This window comes from Gadus morhua, chromosome 16 (assembly GCF_902167405.1).
Source record: "Gadus morhua chromosome 16, gadMor3.0, whole genome shotgun sequence".
Taxonomy (NCBI): domain Eukaryota; kingdom Metazoa; phylum Chordata; class Actinopteri; order Gadiformes; family Gadidae; genus Gadus; species Gadus morhua.
The window spans coordinates 479977-501587 of record NC_044063.1 but is presented as its reverse complement, the minus strand read 5'-3'; the positions used below and the strand labels follow the sequence as shown (position 1 = coordinate 501587).

The 21611-nt window shown below is 45.3% G+C and overlaps 1 protein-coding gene across 1 annotated transcript in view; it reads left to right on the top strand.

Moving 5' to 3' along the window:
• Nucleotides 1-7307: 7307 nt before the first annotated feature.
• ppp1r37 (protein phosphatase 1, regulatory subunit 37) overlaps nt 7308-21611 on the top strand; it is a 46903-nt gene continuing 32599 nt past the window's right edge. Inside the window, exons 1-2 of the mRNA XM_030380789.1 lie at nt 7308-8147; nt 8445-9291. Of these exons, the coding sequence (XP_030236649.1) occupies nt 8562-9291 (730 nt within the window). The 5' untranslated portion in view covers nt 7308-8147; nt 8445-8561. The remainder of the gene's footprint in view (nt 8148-8444; nt 9292-21611) is intronic.

The following is a 21611-nucleotide window of genomic DNA, read 5'->3' as shown; positions in this document are numbered from 1 at the left end:
GGGGGGGGGGGGGGGGGGTAGGTTTGATGTTTAGCACACATAATATATATACATATTTTAAAACAATTGGGTTCTATCGAGTTATTAAGCTGTTTCTGATTGGACGAGAGACGTTCCATGAGTTGGAATATCCCAGGACATCCCAACTCGGACTTTCACAGCTAATAATAAATCACTCTGCGATGTAACATTCTAAAGCGCGTTGATGATAACTGTTAGTTCTTGTAATTCCAAACCAAGACGTTGACTGGAACTATTTTTTGTTGCGGAGAAACAATGGTGAAATTAACATTTTTTAAATCAATAACTTCGTGTTGAAATGTTAATTGGTTGAACATAAAATTGTTTTATAAAAGCAAAATATAGTACTCGTGCGAGTGGGGTAGGTAAGGGATATTGTTACCTGCTGTTACCTACGGCTGAACACCACCCGTGGGAATATCCCTTACCTACCCCACTCGCAGCCTACTATATTGCTTAAATATATATATTTAATTATAAATAATAAATCATCTTAGTTTCAATGTAAATTTTATACTAAATGTTACATTTGATAATAATGTGATTAAGACGTGCATTTTTTAAAAATACAGAAATATTTTCTGTTGATTAACAACCAACGTGTTTATGAATTAAATCCAAAAATTGCATTAGCACCAGTCAGATGCCCGACTTTGCATATAACTGTGGTCAGCTTTTTATGTAAGAATAGCATTCCTTTGTATGTTTAACAAAAGCGGTAATCGTGAAAGGTGGATGATAAAAAAAAACCTACCTCGAGAATACCTTCAGCGACTTCAACTTCAAGTTGACTATCAGGGCAGAAGTCCCTGACAAGCCCCTGCTCAGCACACCACCTCCGCACATTCCTCTCGGAAAACCCCCGTGTAGTTCCAAACTGGGTGCATAACGCAGTGGCGATATCCCCACAGGACATTCCATTATTTCGGTGTTCTGAAATAAAACCTGCATATTCGTGCAATGCCATTTTGAGGTGCGTCTCAAGGATGTCTGGCTCCAAATTAAATACACCGCCAACTACTGATAGCTTGGCTCCAAATTAAATACACCGCCAACTACTGATAGCTTCCGGGTCACAACACAAAAATCTTCGCAAAATTGAGAAAGAAGATTTCCACGCAGTATTTTAATTCCCGATGTCCATTTTAAGCACATCAAAGAAAATCAGATAACTGGTCGTTTTACCGTTTTCCGTTTTCTATTATCAAAACAAAATTCGGAAAATGGGTCATTTTCGGATTTTTGTTTTCCTATCTCTATATGGTAATCGGGAAACAGCTCGTTTCCCGATTTTGTTTTTCTCATTTCAAAACGAAAATCCATTGGCCGCAAAGTACACAGACCCACATGGTGTTTTTCCACCTCGAGGATCAACAATTCATCATCCATATTTCACTTGGTATGACTTCTGACTGAAGTATCAATCGGGGGGGAAGTGTAAATACATGAATATTCATAGATTATGCTTTCAAAACGGGTAGACTACGTCTTGGTGGCTCAAGACGTGCCGAATTATAATAGCCTATATGAATTGTAATTAGAATGATTAATACAATATTATTCACGAGTTATAATCAACCATACACATAACCCATTAAATACGTTAGACCTATGATTTCTAGATGTCATGGCAACGTCCACTCGCGACACTGGACTTGCGAGGCATCGACACAGACTTTCATTTATTCTTTGCCACTGATTGGCTATTGATACCATAGATAGACTGTATAATATGACAATACCCTGTGAATTGTATAGGGATCGATGTGAGCTCATGAATATTCATGAGCAAAGGCAAACTGATTGGCTGTAGTTGTGTTCTGAGACACGGCAGCGAACCGGCAACTTTCAGAAATAGAGGAGGCAAGTATCGTAAACGAAGTGCCGGTTTGGGGACGGTTCCGTGCCGTGCCGGTGCCGTATCCAGTGGAATAGCCTACGTTGACTTTAATGGTTTCTATTATTTTCGGCGAGCGATTCGCTACCGTGCCGCTTCCGTGCCGATTCCAGTGGAAATTGGCCTTTACAGTTCGCAGTTCCTTGTTCTTTGAGTTACACAACAGAACCACAGTTTGTCCTTCATAGTTGACCTGTGAAGGTGTGTAACAAGCAGATTAGTTTCAGAGCTCAAACTAACCACTCAAGAGTGGCAATGTTGATTGAAGTTCCAATACACAATCAATAGGCATTTGTTTTTAAGTGACAGTCAGTGAGCCCTTGGGGATGACTACAGAAAGATAGTCTACCTTGACAATCAGGACAAGGCAAATAAAACATATAGGCTACATATTCAACCCATAACTCTTTAACTGTATAGCAACACACACACACACACACACAGGATAAAGGAAGGGATGTGGGGGTGAGACGAGGGAGACACACTAATACAAATTGTCTAGGGTTAGCCCACCTCCCCTGGCGGGGGGGTGGGCGTGGGCAGCATACTCAACTCCCTAACCCTAACCCTACCCACCGACCATTTTAAGAGGATTGCCAACCTATAAATATTAGAGCTGTCAAGCGATTAAAATATTTAATCGTGATTAATCGCATTAATGTCATAGTTAACTCTAATTAATCGCGATTAATCGCAAATTCTTTTTCTATGCTAAATATCCCTTGATTTTTTCGTCCCATAATTCTTCTCATTTTAATTCTCTTATCAACATGGTGAAGTGCATCGGCTTGCCTTGTGCAAATGATTTTTTATTGATAACAACATTGGCATATACACTGATCAAAACAGGACGATACAAAAAAAGAGCCTATAGTGCAATTAAACGACTGCTTTGAACAAATGTCATTTGAACATAGCAGTCAGGCTACTGCTTCTTTGTTTTGAGCAAAAAAAAAAAAAAAAAGATTTTTTTTTTTTTATAAAGTAATTACGTTAATCGCGCGATAATTTTTTTAACGCCGTTAAATTTGGTTTGCGTTAACGCCGTTAATAACGCGTTTAACTGACAGCTCTAATAAATATGCTAACATGTTTCTTCCCACCTTGATGATTTAATACACTGTCTGTGCTTGGCACCCCTGCCCCAGTCTGAGTGCTAATGCCGCAGCAGAGAGCAGGCAGTTTGTACTGCATCCTTCTGCTCCATGGGCCTCCGCCACTTAACAACGCGGCTCTGGGTGTCTGTAGTCCAGCCCACCAGAACCTTCATAGAAATGATGAGTGGTCATGTGATCATCTCAATAAAGTAATCAAGACTAAAGAGGTCTCCTGCAAAGAAACCTGGAGATGAAAGCGAAGAGGAGATGAAAGGAGGAGAAGAAGTGAATGACAGGACACAGAAGAGGTCAGAATTAGAGATCAAACGCTGAGGTGTCGCCCCGTTTCCCAGCCCCTAAAGGAGAAGGGTTCCCCTTGTTACTTTGTTGCCTCTTCCAACATTAGTTCCAGAAAAGGTATGCACAGATCTTACATGCTAGACCTAGGGCACCTAGGGCGTTACTTATACGGGTAGTCAGCCCGTAACCTAATGTCTGTCTTTACGTGGTGCGTTGAACTTGAAGTATGTACCTACAACTTCCTAGCCTGGGTATACCCATGCTGCCTTGGGCACGATTTCATTTCGTGCTGCTTGGCAGCATGGATTCCATGGATCCGAATTTCACCTGAGAGGGAAACAATCACAGGGGGGGAGAAACGGCAAGACGAGGACGGCGTCTATTCGACACACCCATCGTCTTCTTCCTCATCTAATTTCTGTCGCTCTACATTCGTCATCTGGTATAATTGATACGATTGGCTATGAGCTACGTACAGACTCATTTGAATGACATTCGTAGCTCCCAATAAACGGCTCCGGGCAATCGTAAACCACGCCTCAAATGAATGTGGGGTTCCCAGAACTCATCTCAATGTAGATTGAGATGAGGCCTGGCGTTAGCCAGGCTAAAACTTTCCCTGGGTGAGTGCAAACTTACCTATGACCGCCCCGGTCAGGGGTACTCTTATGGGGGTCGGTCAGGTTAGAGGTACATTCCGCAGGTCCACTGCACCTGGTCTTGGTGGGGTGAACCGTCAGTCCAGGTGACCATCCCGTGCTTTAAATCCAGTCGTCTAGGTTCCCCAGTGTACTCACAAACCAAAGGTTTGCTCATGGAAGAGACGGGAACAGAAACATGTCCTCCGTGTTAGGGCCTACCACTCGGAGAATCACCTGCAGACCGACCTCCAGACACTCTCAACTCAGAGTCTCACTTCCTGAGACTCACCTGCAGCCTCAGCTGTCGCTATTTACAGCTAATGAGCACCTCAGCACCGGCCCCCTGTGTGATGTCAGTACTGACCCACACCATCAGCACACTAAACTAACCCCATTCCTAATTACGTAACACAGGAAAGACTTCTGGTCCACACAGAGATCTCATAACATTATTGCTTTTCCAGACCCAAGCCTGGGCCTATTTTCGGACGTGGTTTGAGAGGCGAGCTGAGGCGGGCTGAGCAAGGAGGAGATGCAGAACAAAGTGCAATACATGGGAGTCATCATGGAATTCCCCATCCAAGTGGAACACAACAGAAAACATGTTTCTAGACACAAAATATAATCAATGTCATACTTCCCACACCAAACACGATTAAATATATGAATTTAATATTAAAAACAAGGTTATATTAAGAGTGTGTGTGTGTGTGTGTGTGTGTGTGTGTGTGTGTGTGTGTGTGTGTGTGTGTGTGTGTGTGTGTGTGTGTGTGTGTGTGTGTGTGCTATATAATGTCCTTCACACAAATAAGTTACTGATGAATAACATGCGTGCAGTTACTTTTAGAACCTGGGACGACTCAAGAGTGAAGCAGAGTGAAGGAGAGTGAAGCTCCTTTACACAGAGTGAAGCTCCTCTACACAGAGTGAAGCAGAGTGAATCTCCTTTACACAAAGTGAAGCAGAGTGAAGCTCCTCTACACAGAGTGAAGCAGAGTGAAGCTCCTCTTGACAGAGTGAAGCTCCTCTACACAGAGTGATGCAGAGTGAAGCTCCTCTTGACAGAGTGAAGCAGAGTGAAGACCCTCTACACAGAGTGAAGCAGAGTGAAGCTCCTCTACACAGAGTGAAGCAGAGTGAAGCTCCTCTACACAGAGTGAAGCTCCTCTACACATAGTGAAGCTCCTCTACACAGAGTGAAGCAGAGTGAAGCTCCTCTACACAGAGTGAAGCAGAGTGAAGCTCCTCTTGACAGAGTGAAGCAGAGTGAAGCTCCTCTTGACAGAGTGAAGCTCCTCTTGACAGAGTGAAGCTCCTCTACACAGAGTTAAGCAGAGTGAAGCTCCTCTTGACAGAGTGAAGCTCCTCTACACAGAGTGAAGCTCCTCTACACAGAGTGAAGCAGAGTGAAGCTCCTTTACACAGAGTGAAGCAGAGTGAAGATCCTCTTGACAGAGTGAAGCAGAGTGAAGCTCCTCTTGACAGAGTGAAGCAGAGTGAAGCTCCTCTACACAGAGTGAAGCTCCTCTACACAGATTGATGCAGAGTGAAGCTCCTCTTGACAGAGTGAAGCTCCTCTACACAGAGTGAAGCAGAGTGAAGCTCCTCTACACAGAGTGAAGCTCCTCTTGACAGAGTGAAGAAGAGTGAAGCGCCTCCACAATCAGAGTGAAGCTCCACTCAGCATCTGAATCCTTCCACAGCTGGGCTAACCCACAGCAATTATCTCTACATTAGCTTCCATTTACATCAGGACCAGACACATTCTCCTCCATTCAGCTGGCAAAGTGTAGCACTGTCTTTGTGGTTGTCTGGCTCTCTACTTATGGCCGAAGAACGCACAGTTACACCCTTTGTGAAAGTTGATATCTTTGAATGGAAATCGAGATGTTGACAGTGTTTCTCTCTTTTATTGTAGTTTGGGACGATTGAGAAAAGCAGTGCTATTTTACCATGTGTGCACACTTCAATTGTGCGTGTATGTGTTGGAACATATTTTTGTGCATACTTTGTGTGTGTTTGTAAAAAACTGGTGTTGTAGCAAGTGAAATTAGTCTGTCTGACCACACATCCAAGTAAAGATACCATCTGCTGTCCAGGAAAGAGCACACACTAACTTAAGCTTGCTCGTATAAGCTCATGTCCACAAAACCACACACACACACACACACACACACACACACACACACACACACACACACACACACACACACACACACACACACACACACACACACACACACACACACACAACTACACCCATCTGGCCCCACTGTAAGCTTTGAGCCAATGCGTCTGTTTGTTTGACAGACGCATTGCTTACAGGAGTTCATTCTGAATTAGATACAGCCACCAAAACAAACCTATCAAATGTAAAGTAAGGCATTGGGTGATTTAAAAGGACGGTGGTTTGCCATTATGCTGTCCAATGTTGGAACCAACTACCAACAGAATTGAAATCTGGCCCTACTGTAACTTATTTTAAAAAATCTCTCTGTAACTCTATTGCCTTCAATTAATCTTATTTTTGTTTGGTTTTATTCTGTTGTTACTTGAATAATTATATATGTATTTCTTTATTTCTATTTATTTTTTTATTTTTTATAAATTTGACTTTGACTGATCTGAGATTCTAAATAAACAGTTTCTCTCGGGTCCTCTATGTTTCCTTTCGTCTTGCTTCTACCAGGCAGCAGCGTTACCAGGATGTATCATTGGCTGGCTACCTTCCCAACCAGGTTTCATTGGTCAGTCCCCCTACTGCTGCTTGAGCCATACCACGCCATTTAGTGATTCTGGACCGCCACTCAAAATGTCTTTCATTCATCCAGTACAGTGCTGCCATCTGCTGTTTGGGTTTGCACCCGTAAACGTCAGACCATCGAACATCAAATACTAATGTATGGTTGTACAAATGGGCTACAGTAGAGTAACTTCTACTGAATAATTTCCTGCCCCTAAATGTGACTCATGCTGTTATTCTCAAAACAAACCGATAACAAAGTGCTACACGTGGTTTAATTCATTCATGTTATCATTTGTTTTTCCGCGTAAATGAGGTCCAAACCTAAAAGCAGCCATAAATAACCATATAGCCATATATCCCAACATGGGACAGGTGCACAGAGGCACACGTGTATAAACGAAGATTAACAAAAAGGTGCTGTGGCTTTTAACACGATCATCAACGGTTTTCCTCGGATTAAAATAATGTTTGGATATAACTCAGGGTTCCTAACGACTTTTGGAAATAAAACGATGAAGGAAATAGACACTTTTCCTTCGTGATTTGTTTTGTAACAAACCATCTGTTGTTTTGTAACGCGGGTCTCTTGAACGCGCACCGCCGTGACGCGCCCGTGACGTAGTGACGTGTGGACAACAAACAGTCGTCGGGTCTCCAGCTAGCTAGCAGAAGCTAACGCTTTATACACGTAGCGTCTCCTTCAAACCCCGTACGGGGGGTTTCCACTTGCGCCGGGATATTAATTTAATTCCCCCCAAAAATATCGAATAGCATCGGTTCATTCGGTGGACGTAGCTGTCTCTGGGAAACAAACCGCTAGCGCTGACGTTAGCCACCGAGACGTGTTCCCTGCTCGCTGTTTTTCTCCTTGAGTCCAGGCTTCTGGTGAGCCGCTGTCCAGGGCACCGAGACCCGGTCACCAGCCAACCGAGACGCGATCCCAAGCCCACCGAGACTCGTTCCCCAGCCCACAGAGACCCGGTCCCCAGCCCACCGAGACCCGCACTTCAGGGCAGCTAGACCAACTCTCCAGACCTCCGAGACCCGCTTTCCAGCACCGCAAGACCCGGTCTCCAACACACCGGGACCCGCCGCAGGTGACGGGACCGTTTTACCGACAGAACACCATATAGTTTGTCAGAGGTCAAGCCTTTGGGTCCCACGAAAAAGTGGACAATGAAGCCTCATCTCGGCCTACATGTCATCGGGCATTAAGTTGAAGCTAGGTAGCGCAGCCAAGTTCATGCAAATCCACTGGTCTGGACTGGCTCACTGTACTGGCTCACTGTACTGGCTCACTGTACTGGCTCACTGTACTGGCTCACTGTACTGGCTCACTGTACTGGCCTAATGGAGGCGCCCTGACTGAACTGGACGTCCTGATCTTTCAAACGCTGCATGCAGTTTGCTGATGGCCTGACGGCTGTTCCTGCGTTATCACAGGGGTATGTCTACTTTGGTTTATTGGTCAAACAAAACAAAATCCGTGTGTGGATATCAAGGTGGGGGTCAGAGAGGTAAAAGTTACATAATGTACAAGGAACTGAAACACCCTGGGGAATGAGTACATGAATCGACCATGTCCTTCTGTTATACATCAGTTTATTTTAATCATTATGCATACAAAGTCAGCTTCATAATTTGAGCAGTAAATATGAATGATAGTACTTTTGCATGTCAGTAACTGTAAATTGCAACCATTGTTTATACTAATTCATCTAACATTTATCTTTTTTCATCAGGGTCAAATTGTAGAACCAAATAATGTCCACTGCCTGATTGATTGGTACTAGTAGTTCTAGATCTAGTACCCAGCCTCTCTGCCAAAACTGAAGACTGCATTAACTGGAGATGAGAACATGAACATCGAGGAGCAGCCTTTAGATCTGTGCAATGTTAAAACACAGAGCAGCGTGAACCATGAGCACAACAGCAGCCACACAGAGGGCGTCCTGTCCCGGATCACTGAACTGATGATGGACGGGGACACAGGCAAACAGAACAATGTCCCCCCACAGCCCTGTGAGACGTACTTGCTCCCCCCGCGGACTGACCCCCTGAGGGGGGTGGAGGAGGACAACCACCCGGGCCCGGGGACTCGGCTACTCGACGAGTTGAACGGGAATATGAACAGCAGTGGTGCCCCAGACGGCCCCACAGCTGGACACCCTAAGGACCGTTCGGGTCTGGAGGAGACCCACGGGGACATCAGGGTGGAAGTCATCGAGCAGAGCAACACGGAGAGTGCCAAGTTCGCCATGGGGGACGGCGGCGGGGACATGGACATCGGGGTGGACTTGAGCCTGGATGAGAGCGGGGTCCTGGAGGGCGACTTAGAGAGCCCGGAGCCGTCGGTGACCGTGGAGTCGTCGGCGGCCGCCTGCAGATACACCAACAAGGAGGCAGAGAGCCCCTCCGAACGAAGCCAGGAAAGGACAGAAGCTGCTGCGGCCCCCGACCAGGCCCTGTTGCCCCCCAGCCTGGAGGATGGGGGGGACCACCACAACGCAGATACCAAGAAGGTGACCTTCCCCTCAGATGAGGATATTGTTTCTGGAGCTGTGGAGCCCAAGGACCCCTGGAGACATGGTGAGTCCTTGTGCGTCGACGTGGACACTGTGTTGAAGTTTGGTAATGTTACGATGGTTGAGTTCATCACAGGCAGTGTGGTGGTGCCCAGGAGTCTCTCCATACATTGGATTGGAACATGCCCTCAAATGATGAGATGGAAGCCCAACAACAGAGCCCTGTTACTGGAGCCATGCAATCATTTGAGTATTTTCATAATAATAATATCATGCTATTTGATACACTTTTATCCAAAGCGTTGGATAATTCTGTGAGTGCATACATCGGTTCCCATGTGCCTCTCAAGGCTAGTGAGGGTTCTTGGAGCAGCCTGGAAGCCTAACCTGAACCCCAACTGCAAGATCCCAAGGCCACGTTCTCGCCTGGCTAAGAAAACGGAATGCATGCAATACGTCTACAGACGGAGCAGCACTGGGCCTCACTGTCTACCACTCCTTGAGGTGTGCCTTCTTTGGTAAAGGTTTTGTTTGTTCAGAGAGAACGTCGCTGTAGGAAGCACTGCAGGATGTGTTGTGAGCGTAGCACTATTGATCCAGGGTCCTTCTTTAGCAAACGTCCAGACAGGCTACAACTGCTCAGGCTAGGGAGTTGTGCACAGTGTCCATTGTCAGAACACGTGTCATTTACGAGTAGCCTCTGTTTGTTTTTGTGATCATCGTAAGGGCTGAAGTGTCTCTCAAGTCGGTTGGTTTTTTCTTTCTACAGTTCTGTTGTTGTGTGTTGTGTTGACTCAGCCTACTTCCTGGTAAAACTTGTGTGTTCAGCGTTCTGCTGGTCATGCTTGTCTCTGAATTGAGTTGTTGCTCAGTCTATCAAAATACAAATGTGGGCCACTTGAAGCCAAGGGTCATTGAGGTAGGGCCGCCCGGCAGGGGGAGGAGGTGCAGGACACAGAGACACGAGCAGCGAGGTTCAGGTACACTCAAAGCTGGTCCGTAACGTGCAGACTGCTGCTCACCAGCAGGGAGGAATCCATCTACATTCAGGGCATTTAGCAGACGCTTTCTCCAAAGAAACTTACAATTAGTCCATTAGTCAAAAGGAGAAACGACAATATATCGCTGTTGGTACAGTGGTACCACAGGTACACAATATTTGTGTACAGTAAGCGCCAGGACGTACAACATACAATATGTGTGTACAGTAAGTGCCTGGACGTACAACATACAATATGTGTGTACAGTAAGTGCCAGGACGTACAACATACAATATGTGTGTACAGTAAGTGCCAGGACGTACAACATACAATATGTGTGTACAGTAAGTGCCAGGCACAAAGCAAAGGTATCCAGATAATATGTTCTTGTTCTACATGATTTATCTCTAGTGCTATTGAAGTTCCAAAAGTCCAACTGATAGTATCGGGATAAAAAGGGAAAGGCCGTGAGTGTCTGCTGCAGAAATCACATGATGTTTCATGTTCCATGAAAGCCTTAACTATAACAACTTAATCACATGATCATGTTCCATGAAAGCCTTAACTATAACCATTCAATCACATGATGTTTCATGTTCCATGAAAGCCTTACCTATAACCATTTAATCACATGATGTTTCATGTTCCATGAAAGCCTTAACTATAACAACTTAATCGCATGATCATGTTCCATGAAAGCCTTAACTATAACAACTTAATCACATGATCATGTTCCATGAAAGCCTTAACTATAACCATTTAATCACATGATGTTCCATGAAAGCCTTAACTATAACCATTTAATCACATGATGTTTCATGTTCCATGCAAGGCTTAACTATAACCATTTAATCACATGATGTTTCATGTTCCATGCAAGGCTTAACTATAACCATTTAATCACATGATCATGTTCCATGAAAGCCTTAACTATAACCATTTAATCACATGATGTTTCATGGTTATAGTTAAAGCCTTAACTATAACCATTTAATCACATGATGTTTCATGGTTATAGTTAAAGCCTTAACTGTAACCATTTAATCACATGATGTTTCATGGTTATAGTTAAAGCCTTAACTATAACCATTTAATGCCTTAGGAAACGTTTGAGTCTAGCAGGACGCGTCTTGCAGGGGACTTCTCGTGTGTGTGTGTGTGTGTGTGTGTGTGTGAGTGTGTGAGTGAGTGAGTGAGTGAGTGGGTGAGAGAGAGAGAGAGAGATCAGGCCAGTTTGTTGGACCACTAGTTTTAACGTCAAGTCTGTATGACCTTTAACCCTCCGCTGCCATGAAGCTATGGTCCCTTAGTCGTGATCTGTTGTAGAACCGTCTTGGGACCTCGAATTATCCTTGTGAATCTACCCCTGGTCTCTGTCAGAGATTGCCGAAGGCTCCTGAATGACTGCTTAGAATGACAAAGCATTTGTGTTGTAACACTAAACCAGACGCATGGGAACCATGGGACTTGAAGTTCCACGAAATCTAGCTTTCATCACAGTCAAGAAGTGAAATACTACAGCTGTTGTCAAGGAGGATCAACTAACCCTAACCAGATCTAATGAGTGGTGAGGGGTTAACCCTAGAGCATCTTTACTAAAGCACTAGTTAAAGTGGAAGTAACTAACAAGCCAATGTGGCCGTTTATTGTTTACTTCCATGTAGGCCGTAAAGTGATGATTGAATAAATAGGCACCATCAATGTTTGTAAGTGACGGATATGGACATCCGCTTAAATCCCCTGAAAGTTCTGGTGTCATGATGAATGCTCATAATGGAGTTGTGAGGCAGGTCTGTCATCGTTCCTTCCTGCGTTGACCTTTCCCATAGTGAGTGGATAAACCCGGCAGACTTTTTTCCCGTCAGGTTAACGAGAGATTTGCTATTGAAAACTGCATCGAATCGGTCTGGAATTTCCAAAGAACAAATGTCAGGTATCCGATATTCACCTGGGTCTGTTTTACCCTGGCTTAAGGCCTTCCACGCACACGTCTGTCTGGGTATGTCTCTGCTTGTTCGGAGGCGGAGACCACAAGCCAGGAAATGAAATGTATCTGGGGGTTGGCCCCCCGGCCTCGTCATGGTTTACCCCAACCACAACGGGGCCAGTATCCCCTGAGCCGGTATCAGGTGCTGCAGGCGCTAGTCTTAAATGTCATTCTCCAGGACTAACGGCCATTCCAGTTTGTAGCCTAGCTCTTCCTCTGTCTTATCTTGGATCCCTTGTCGTCTCCATTTGTCCTTCATCATTGTAGGAGAAGCTGCTATCAAATGTCTCCATCCTCACCCCAGGTAGTCAATACATGAAGGTGTTAACCATGAGTCTATCGGGATTGTTTTAGAATGGATGACATTGTACTTAGAAAATAGGAATGGACCACTAGGGCTGGGCGTAAAATCCACATTTTATCGCGATTTGGATTTTAGCGACAAACGACCACAAAACTAATATAATCGAATTTCCTTTTATTTAATTTTTTATGTTTAATTGAAACTAAAAAAAGATAAGAACAGCTGGATCTGTACATTTTTTTAGATTTGAACATTTTCTTTTTGACAATTTTGTGTATTTTTTTCAGGCGTAATTTCAAAGTTCTGTTGCAAACGTTTTTTTTGGTAGGGACATGCTGATTAACTACATCATTTTTTCAATCTCAAAAATAATCATTTGATAATAAACGTGACATCAATATTGACCAATATAATCGTGACTATGATTTTCCATAATCAAGCTGCCCTAGTGACCACTATACAGTCTGTAGGCTTCTACAAAGTCACTGTATTCTCCATGTGAAGAATCTCAACTCAGATGGGGTTAATTGTTGCAGAAAGCTATTGCATATTAAAGATGTAGACTGTCAGCTTTCGGTGTTCTTGCCTTTATGTCACAGAATGCACATAACATTGTAGCGCAAATGTGAAATATAGCCTGTATGAATTCTTTGATGACAGACAATGTTGCCTCCCAAAAGATCATCCTAATGAATCATTTAGTTGAACACTGGATTCATGACGTGTGTGTGTGTGTGTGTGTGTGTGTGTGTGTGTGTGTGTGTGTGTGTGTGTGTGTGTGTGTGTGTGTGTGTGTGTGTGTGTGTGTGCGCGCGTGTGCGCGTGCGTGCGTGCGTGCGTGCGTGCGTGCGTGCAGTGCAGTGCAGATTGTAGGAACGTCCTGCGGTACCTCTCCATCACAAACCGCGGGTGTCTCAGCCTATCACTGAAAGTGCTGCTCAGTGATGGGACTCGTGAAGGAGGCGGGACGTGTTCTCCAACATGGATGACAGGAGGATGATGGCTTTGCCATCATCCTCCTGTCACCAACAACCTCCACTGGGTCGAACAAGCACCCCAGGACAGCTGGCTCTCTTAATGAGTGTGTTTAGTCTCTTCCTGTCAGCAGCCGTGATGCTGCTGCTCCAGAACAAAAGATGGCTGATGCCACCACCGATAATTAAAGGTTCTCAGGAGCGCCACCTGCCCACCAAAGGAACTGTGTTTCTTCAGCAGAAAGAGTCTGCTCTGGCCCCCGTAGAGGGCATTGACCATCCCGCTACAGTCCATTTTATTGTTAATGTGTACTCCCATGTACCACGGACTCAATGTCGACTTCCTGGACGTTCATCGTGTGGGTGGGGGTTTACGCCTGCCGAAGTCCACCACCAGCTCCTTAGTCTTCGCCACGTTTTTCTGGAGGTGGGTCCGCTGGCACCAGTCCACAAAGTCCCAGTTTAGTCCCCCGTTCTCTGTGTCGTCGCCGTCTCTGATCAGACCGTAGGCCGCAGAGTCGTCAGGGAACTTCTGGAGGTAGCAGTGTGAGAGGTTGTACCTGAAGTCTGCAGTGTGGAGGGTGAAAATGAAGGGAGCCAGGACGGTTCCCTGCGGGGCCCCTGTGCTGCAGACCACCTTGTTGGACTGGAAGTCCTTCCTCCTCACATACTCTGGACGGTTTGTGAGTTAATCCAGGACCCAGGCAGCGAGGTGAGGATCCACTCCAGCATGTTCCAGCTTGTCCCTCAACAGAGATCATAGAACATGATCCTCACAGGGTGAGGGTTAGGGTTAGCTTCCAGGTGGGAGGGGGATCTTTTGAGGAGGTTGATGATGGCGTCGTCCACTCCAATGCCAGACCGGTATGGTCATGTAGTTGTGTACTCGTGTTTTTGTAATAATGTATTTGTGGTATTGTGTTTGTGTATTCATGGTATTGTAGTTGTGTAATCGCGGAGTTGAAGTTGTGTACTCGTGGTATTGTAGTTCTGTACTCATGGTATTGTAGTTCTGTACTCGTGATGTTGTAGTTGTGTATTTGTGGTGTTGTAGTTGTGTACTTGTGGTTGTGTATTAGTGGTGTTGTAGATGTGTACTCGTGGTGTTGTTGTGTACTCGTGGTATTTTAGTTGTGTGCTTGTGGTATTGTAGTTGTGTACTCGTGGTATCGTAGTTGGGTATTTGTGGAATTGTAGTTTGGTATTTGTGGTATTGTAGTTGGGTATTTGTGGTATTGTAGTTGTGTACTCGTGGGATTGTAGTTGTGTACTCGTGGGATTGTAGTTGTGTATTCGTGGAATTGTAGTTGTGTACTCGTGGTATTGTAGTTGTGTACTCGTGGTATTGTAGTTGTGTACTTGTGGAATTGTAGTTGTGTACTTGTGGTATTGTAGTTGTGTACTTGTGGTATTGTAGTTGTGTACTCGTGGTATTGTAGTTGTGTACTCGTGGTATTGTAGTTGTGTACTTGTGGTATTGTAGTTGTGTACTCGTGGTATTGTAGTTGTGTACTCGTGGTATAGTAGTTGTGTACTCGTGGTATTGTAGTTGTATACTCGTGGTATTGTAGTTGTGTACTCGTGGTATAGTAGTTGTGTACTCGTGGTATTGTAGTTGTATACTCGTGGTATTGTAGTTGTGTACTCGTGGTATTGTAGTTGTGTACTTGTGGTATTGTAGTTGTATACTCGTGGTATTGTAGTTGTGTACTCGTGGTATTGTAGTTGTGTACTCGTGGTATTGTAGTTGTGTACTTGTGGTATTGTAGTTGTGTACTCGTGGTATTGTAGTTGTATACTCGTGGTATTGTAGTTGTGTACTCGTGGTATTGTAGTTGTGTACTTGTGGTATTGTAGTTGTGTACTCGTGGTATTGTAGTTGTGTATTTGTGGTATTGTAGTTGTGTACTTGTGGAATTGTTGTTGTGTACTTGTGGTATTGTAGTTGTGTACTCGTGGTATTGTAGTTGTGTACTCGTGGTATAGTAGTTGTGTACTCGTGGTATTGTAGTTGTATACTCGTGGTATTGTAGTTGTATACTCGTGGTATTGTAGTTGTGTACTCGTGGTATTGTAGTTGTGTACTCGTGGTATTGTAGTTGTGTATTTGTGGTATTGTAGTTGTGTACTTGTGGAATTGTTGTTGTGTACTCGTGGTTTTGTAGTTGAATGTTGTTGTCCTTCTCATATACTCTCCACACAGCTGTGGTGTGTGTGTGGACGCATTCAAGTGAAGCATGTGCTTGCAGCATCATTGCATCATACTACAAACTTGTGCTGCCAGGTCATCTTTTGTTGTCCTGCTACCTGTGAATGTTGGCCAATCACTAAAGCCTTTTAAAAAGGTGTCCTTTACTTACTAAGAACCAGGAGCGGCTCTTGCTGCTGCAAATGATGTGCTGATTGAGTTCTATGGCTGAGAGCTCACAGTGTAATCATAACTAGTCCGTACTATGTGTAGGCCCACCTCTTATTCCACATGTTGAATGGGCATTGAGCTCTTACTAGCACTGGATTTTGTGTTTAACCCTGTACACCGAGGGGGTTGTATAACCTGCCGCACAGCAACAGGCCTAAACCTAAACATCTCTCTTGGACTCTAATCAATACATCCGGCTCTCAGTCCATTCTTATTCAGCAGCGTGTGTGTGTGTGTGTGTGTGTGTGTGTGTGTGTGTGTGTGTGTGTGTGTGTGTGTGTGTGTGTGTGTGTGTGTGTGTGTGTGTGTGTGTGTGTGTGTGTGTGTGTGTGTGTGTGTGTGTGTGTGTGTGTGTGTGTGTTGTTTTAATGATAAGGACATGAGACCCACCAATAAGAGATGGTTTACAAAGGCCATGTTGGGCTACTTCACAAAGGGTATGGGATTTATGTTGAAATATAGCCATGGAAAAACGTTCAAAGCATTTGAGGGCAGGAGTTTCTGTAGTTGAGTAAACGTTATTTCTAATAATCCCATTTTAACTTAATTTCTGTGTGGGAACTGGGGTTAAGACAGTGCTATGTAGTGTGTTGGGGATGCTGAAAGCCCTCTACCGCATTGTAATGCCACACCGTCATCATGGGCAGTGGTAATGGCAGCATGAACAGCAACAGTTCAAGTGAAATCAAATGAGTGATGGAGAGGGTTGGGTTAGGGTAAGGGTTAACCCTAGCCCTAATCCTAACCCATGGTTGTGTTAAGGGGCTGGCTCTTGTGTCAGCTGATGGCTGTCAGGGGGGTGGCCATCTGTCCAATCATGATCAGTCACAAACTTAAACCAATCAGCGTTGGGGCCATCGCTGAAGACTTTGATTGTTCCGTCTCTACAATGACGTTTGGTGACACATCATGTACCCTACATTGATCTCTAAGGCTTTTATTACGATCAAATTAGTTCATGAAAACCAAAACCAACGTTACGTACGTAATAATGATCTAGAACAGTAGGCCTACAGTTTACATTTACTACTTTTTATAGCATACTTTTGTTCCTGGTTTTCCTCCCTCAACATACAGGAAGGTATGTCCTGCAGCGCTCTTATCAGCACTAGGATGCTCTAGCCCAGTCTGAGTCCTTCCTGATGTAAATATAGTCCATCCAGTTGTCATGCTATCTCTTGTCTGAGGGGAGCCACTTGGAGTGCCAGTGTACTTATCACATGGCCCTCAGAGCTCCGCCGGTCCTGCCCAGACACGCGCTTATCCTTTTGTCTTTTCTTTCTAAACGTCACTTTTTTTTTAATCCACTAACCCTAAAAATGTAATTTAAGAATAAACATTATAAATATAGTTGCAAGCAACTATGCCAGGGTCCTGACGATTATGGACTAGAACCAGCGCACCGATGGTCTTGAGACTGACGTAATACCACAACACTACGTGGACATGTAGACTGCTAAGGGCAGATTAGAAAATATTTTGAGAAATAGAAGTCTTCCGTACGTGGAGGTATGGAAGACTTGTATGACTGTTTAAACGTGAGAGCTGAGAGCTGATTACATATGTATGTACTTTGTAGACCGACATTAGCCTTATTGCTATGAATTTTACACCACATAGTCCCAGTCACCTGATACATGTGTGTCGAGTTTTCTGACTTTTAAAAACTCTGGCACAAAATCTGTTTTAGTGTTTGCCTTAGGTCAAGTTGCGGTCACTGCACTGAATCCAAATGGTCTGAACATATGCGCTGCGTTTTAAAAGTTGTTCATCAGGGCGAATGGTGCAATGTATAATCATTTTCATGCATATTGCACTTTCCTAGATGTAATGGCAGTATGTTTAAACGCTGAACTTGCAGGCCTTTTTATAGCGCTACCTATATGTTATTGTGGCCCATCTTTTGATTCCCTGACTAATTTTAAGAGTCATACAAGCCTTCTACAACCCAAAAAGTCAGAAAAAGAGAATTGATATAAACGAATACAATAGGGTACGTTTTACGTAGGATTCCTGATGAATATTTTCTTCTGCTAATCAGAATAATAATATACTATGTAAGAGATAATGTATAGAACGCCGGTCATTATCGAGAAAATAAGCCCCGACAGGGCAGCGGAGGTGTCTTGCTTCGCCATCGATAATGACCGGCGAAGTTCTATACATTATCCCGCTTATTACACGGCTACTTCCCAAAACGAAAACAATTATGTACAATGTATTTGTTACCAGCATTCATAGTGTTGATCAGCAGAGAAATAGTCCGCCCAAGTGATACCAAAGGCAAAAAGTCCTTTTGTTTACCTTGACAGCGGTCGTTATCCATTGGCAACGGTCAATTATCCAAAAATAATTGACCGCCGGAAGTTGTGAAGTGCCCATGCAAGTGAACGGAACGTTGAAAAGACCCGTGTAATAAGAATGGATATTGTTATTATTGCTAATAATTAAAGTTACGTGCTTAATGTCCAAATCTTAGGAAACGACATGATGTGCAAGTTAACTGTGTATCCCAAACCATCCACAGGTGCTTAATTTATCAATTGATGCGATCGATTTCATTATGAAGATCATTTGCTGGAAGGTGCTGAACCGGTCTGAACTCACCCGTTTAAAAGTCTCCAAGGGACACACCCCATATCTCCTTCATAGCATGCATTGTCTCTAACCACCCGACCTTAAACCATGCTCTGGATCCCGGCCCACACATGCTTCACCCAGCCAGACCACGCTGCTGTTTGGCAGCGGCTCACATCTACGTGTCCTCTGCCTTGAGCAGGCAGCTCACAGCAGAGGTCATGCCTAACCCTGTCCCCTAACCCTAACCTTGTCCCCTAACCCTGTCCCCTGTCCCCTAACCCTGTCCCCTAACCCTAACCCTGTCCCCTAACCCTGTCCCCTGTCCCCTAACCCTAACCCTGTCCCCTAACCCTGTCCCCTAACCCTGTCCCCTAACCCTGTCCCCTAACCTTGTCCCCTAACCCTGTCCCCGAACCCTAACCCTGTCCCCTAACCCTGTCCCCTAACCCCTAACCCTGTCCCCGAACCCTAACCCTGTCCCCTAACCCTGTTCCCTAACCATGTCCCCTAACCCTAACCCTGTCCCCTAACCCTAACCCTGTCCCCTAACCCTAACCCTGTCCCCTAACACTAACCCTGTCCCCTAACCTTAACCTTAACCCTGTCCCCTAACCCTGTCCCCTAACCCTAACCTTGTCCCCTAACCCTGTCCCCTAACACTGTCCCCGAACCCTAACCCTGTCCCCGAACCCTAACCCTGTCCCCGAACCCTGTCCCCTAACCCTGTCCCCTAACCCTGTCCCCTAAACCTGTCCCCTAACTCTGTCCCCTAACTCTGTCCCCTAACTCTGTCCCCTAACCCTGTCCCCTAAACCTGTCCCCTAACCCTGTCCCCTAACCCTGTCCCCGAACCCTGTCCCCGTCCCCTAACCCTGTCCCCTAACCCTGTCCCCTAAACCTGTCCCCTAACTCTGTCCCCTAACCCTAACCCTGTCCCCTAACCCTATCCCCTAACCCTGTCCCCGAAGCCTAACCCTGTCTCCGAACCCTGTCCCCTAACCCTAACCTTGTCCCCTAACCCTAACCCTGTCCTCTGCCTTGAGCAGGCAGCTCACAGCGGAGGACAGGGAGATCCTAGTTTGAACCCTTTAACAGGAAAGGAGAATAAAACATAGCCTACCCATGACTGCTATACTGGGATGGTATCTCCCACCCCCCCCCCCCCCCCCCCCCCCCCCCCCCCCCCCCCCCCTATCCTGGAGCTATGGGGTGCTGGTCTCTCCTCCAGACCCTATCCTGGAGCTATGAGCTGGTCTCTCCTCCAGACCTTATCCTGGAGCTATGAGCTGGTCTCTCCTTCATACCCTATCCTGGAGCTATGAGCTGGTCTCTCCTCCATACCCTATCCTAGAGCTATGAGCTGGTCTCTCCTCCAGACCTTATCCTGGAGCTATGAGCTGGTCTCTCCTCCATACCCTATCGTAAAGATATGAGCTGGTCTCTCCTTCATACCCTATCCTGGAGCTATGAGCTGGTCTCTCCTTCATACCCTATCCTGGAGCTATGGGGTGCTGGTCTCTCCTCCAAACCCTATCCTGGAGGTATGGGGTGCTGGTCTCTCCTCCATACCCTATCCTAGAGCTATGAGCTGGTCTCTCCTCCATACCCTATCCTGGAGCTATGAGATGGTCTCTCCTCCAGACCTTATCCTGGAGCTATGGGGTGCTGGTCTCTCCTTCATACCCTATCCTGGAGCTATGAGCTGGTCTCTCCTCCAGACCTTATCCTGGAGCTATGGGGTGCTGGTCTCTTCTTCACATCCTATCCTGGAGCTATGAGCTGGTCTCTCCTTCATACCCTATCCTGGAGCTATGGGGTGCTGGTCTCTCCTCCAGACCCTATCCTGGAGCTATGGGGTACTGGTCTCTCCTCCAGACCCTATCCTGGAGCTATGAGCTGGTCTCTCCTCCATACCCTGTCCTGGAGCTTTGAGCTGGTCTCTCTTCCATACTCTATCCTAGAGCTATGGGGTACAGTGTTTTTATGTTCTAGTAAATCAGGGCAGTTGATTAGTGGATGTGGCGTTCCACTTTGCTGGGGACCAGACTGCATGTTAGCACTAACCCTAACCCTTTCATCAGTTAGGGTTAGCCCTAACCCTAGCCTCTGAGTTAAACGCTGTCTTTCATCAATTAGGGTAAGCCCTAACCCTAGCCTCTGAGTTAAACGCTGTCTTTCATCAATTAGGGTTAGCCCTAACCCTAGCCTCTGAGTTAAATGCTGTCCTTCATCAATTAGGGTTAGCCCTAACCTTAACCCTAGCCTCTGAGTTAAACGCAGTCTTTCATCAGCTAGGGTTAGCCCTAACCCTAACCTCTGAGTTAAACGCGGTCTTTCATCAATTAGGGTTAGCCCTAACCCTAACCTCTGAGTTAAACGCTGTCTTTCATCAATTAGGGTTAGCCCTAACCCTAACCTCTGAGTTAAACGCTGTCTTTCATCAATTAGGGTTAGCCCTAACCCTAGCCTCTGAGTTAAACTCAGTCTTTCATCAGTTAATGGGAGCTTTTTAAACAGAAGCGTGACAGTTAGAAGTTACAAACGTGACCGGGACACGGACCTTTGTGCTAATCAACTAACCCCCTTTTTCCCTGGGGGTTGATAAGCATCTCAGAAGGTGGACTTTTATCAAGGTTTATTCTCCACTTCTTAATACTCTGTATGTTATTTAGAATAAACTTTGCTGGTGGAGCATTTGGGTATTGTCTGCACCTTCAACAAAAAATCTTTGCGATTACGGGATTACGCATTTTTTTGTGTGTTTAATCTTCTGTGTGGCTTCACGTATCGCTTCAACGTTGGGGTCAAAGGTTCTTCAGGTTCGTGTCTCAATCATTAGTGGATGTGGCGTTCCACTTTGCTGGGGACCAGACTGCATGTTAGCACTAACCCTAACCCTTTCATCAGTTAGGGTTAGCCCTAACCCTAGCCTCTGAGTTAAACGCTGTCTTTCATCAATTAGGGTTAGCCCTAACCCTAGCCTCTGAGTTAAACGCTGTCTTTCATCAATTAGGGTTAGCCCTAACCCTAGCCTCTGAGTTAAATGCTGTCTTGGGGGTTGATAAGGTTAGCCCTAACCCTATCAATCCCTGGGGGTTGATAAGGTTAGCCCTAACCCTAACCCTAGCCTCTGAGTTAAA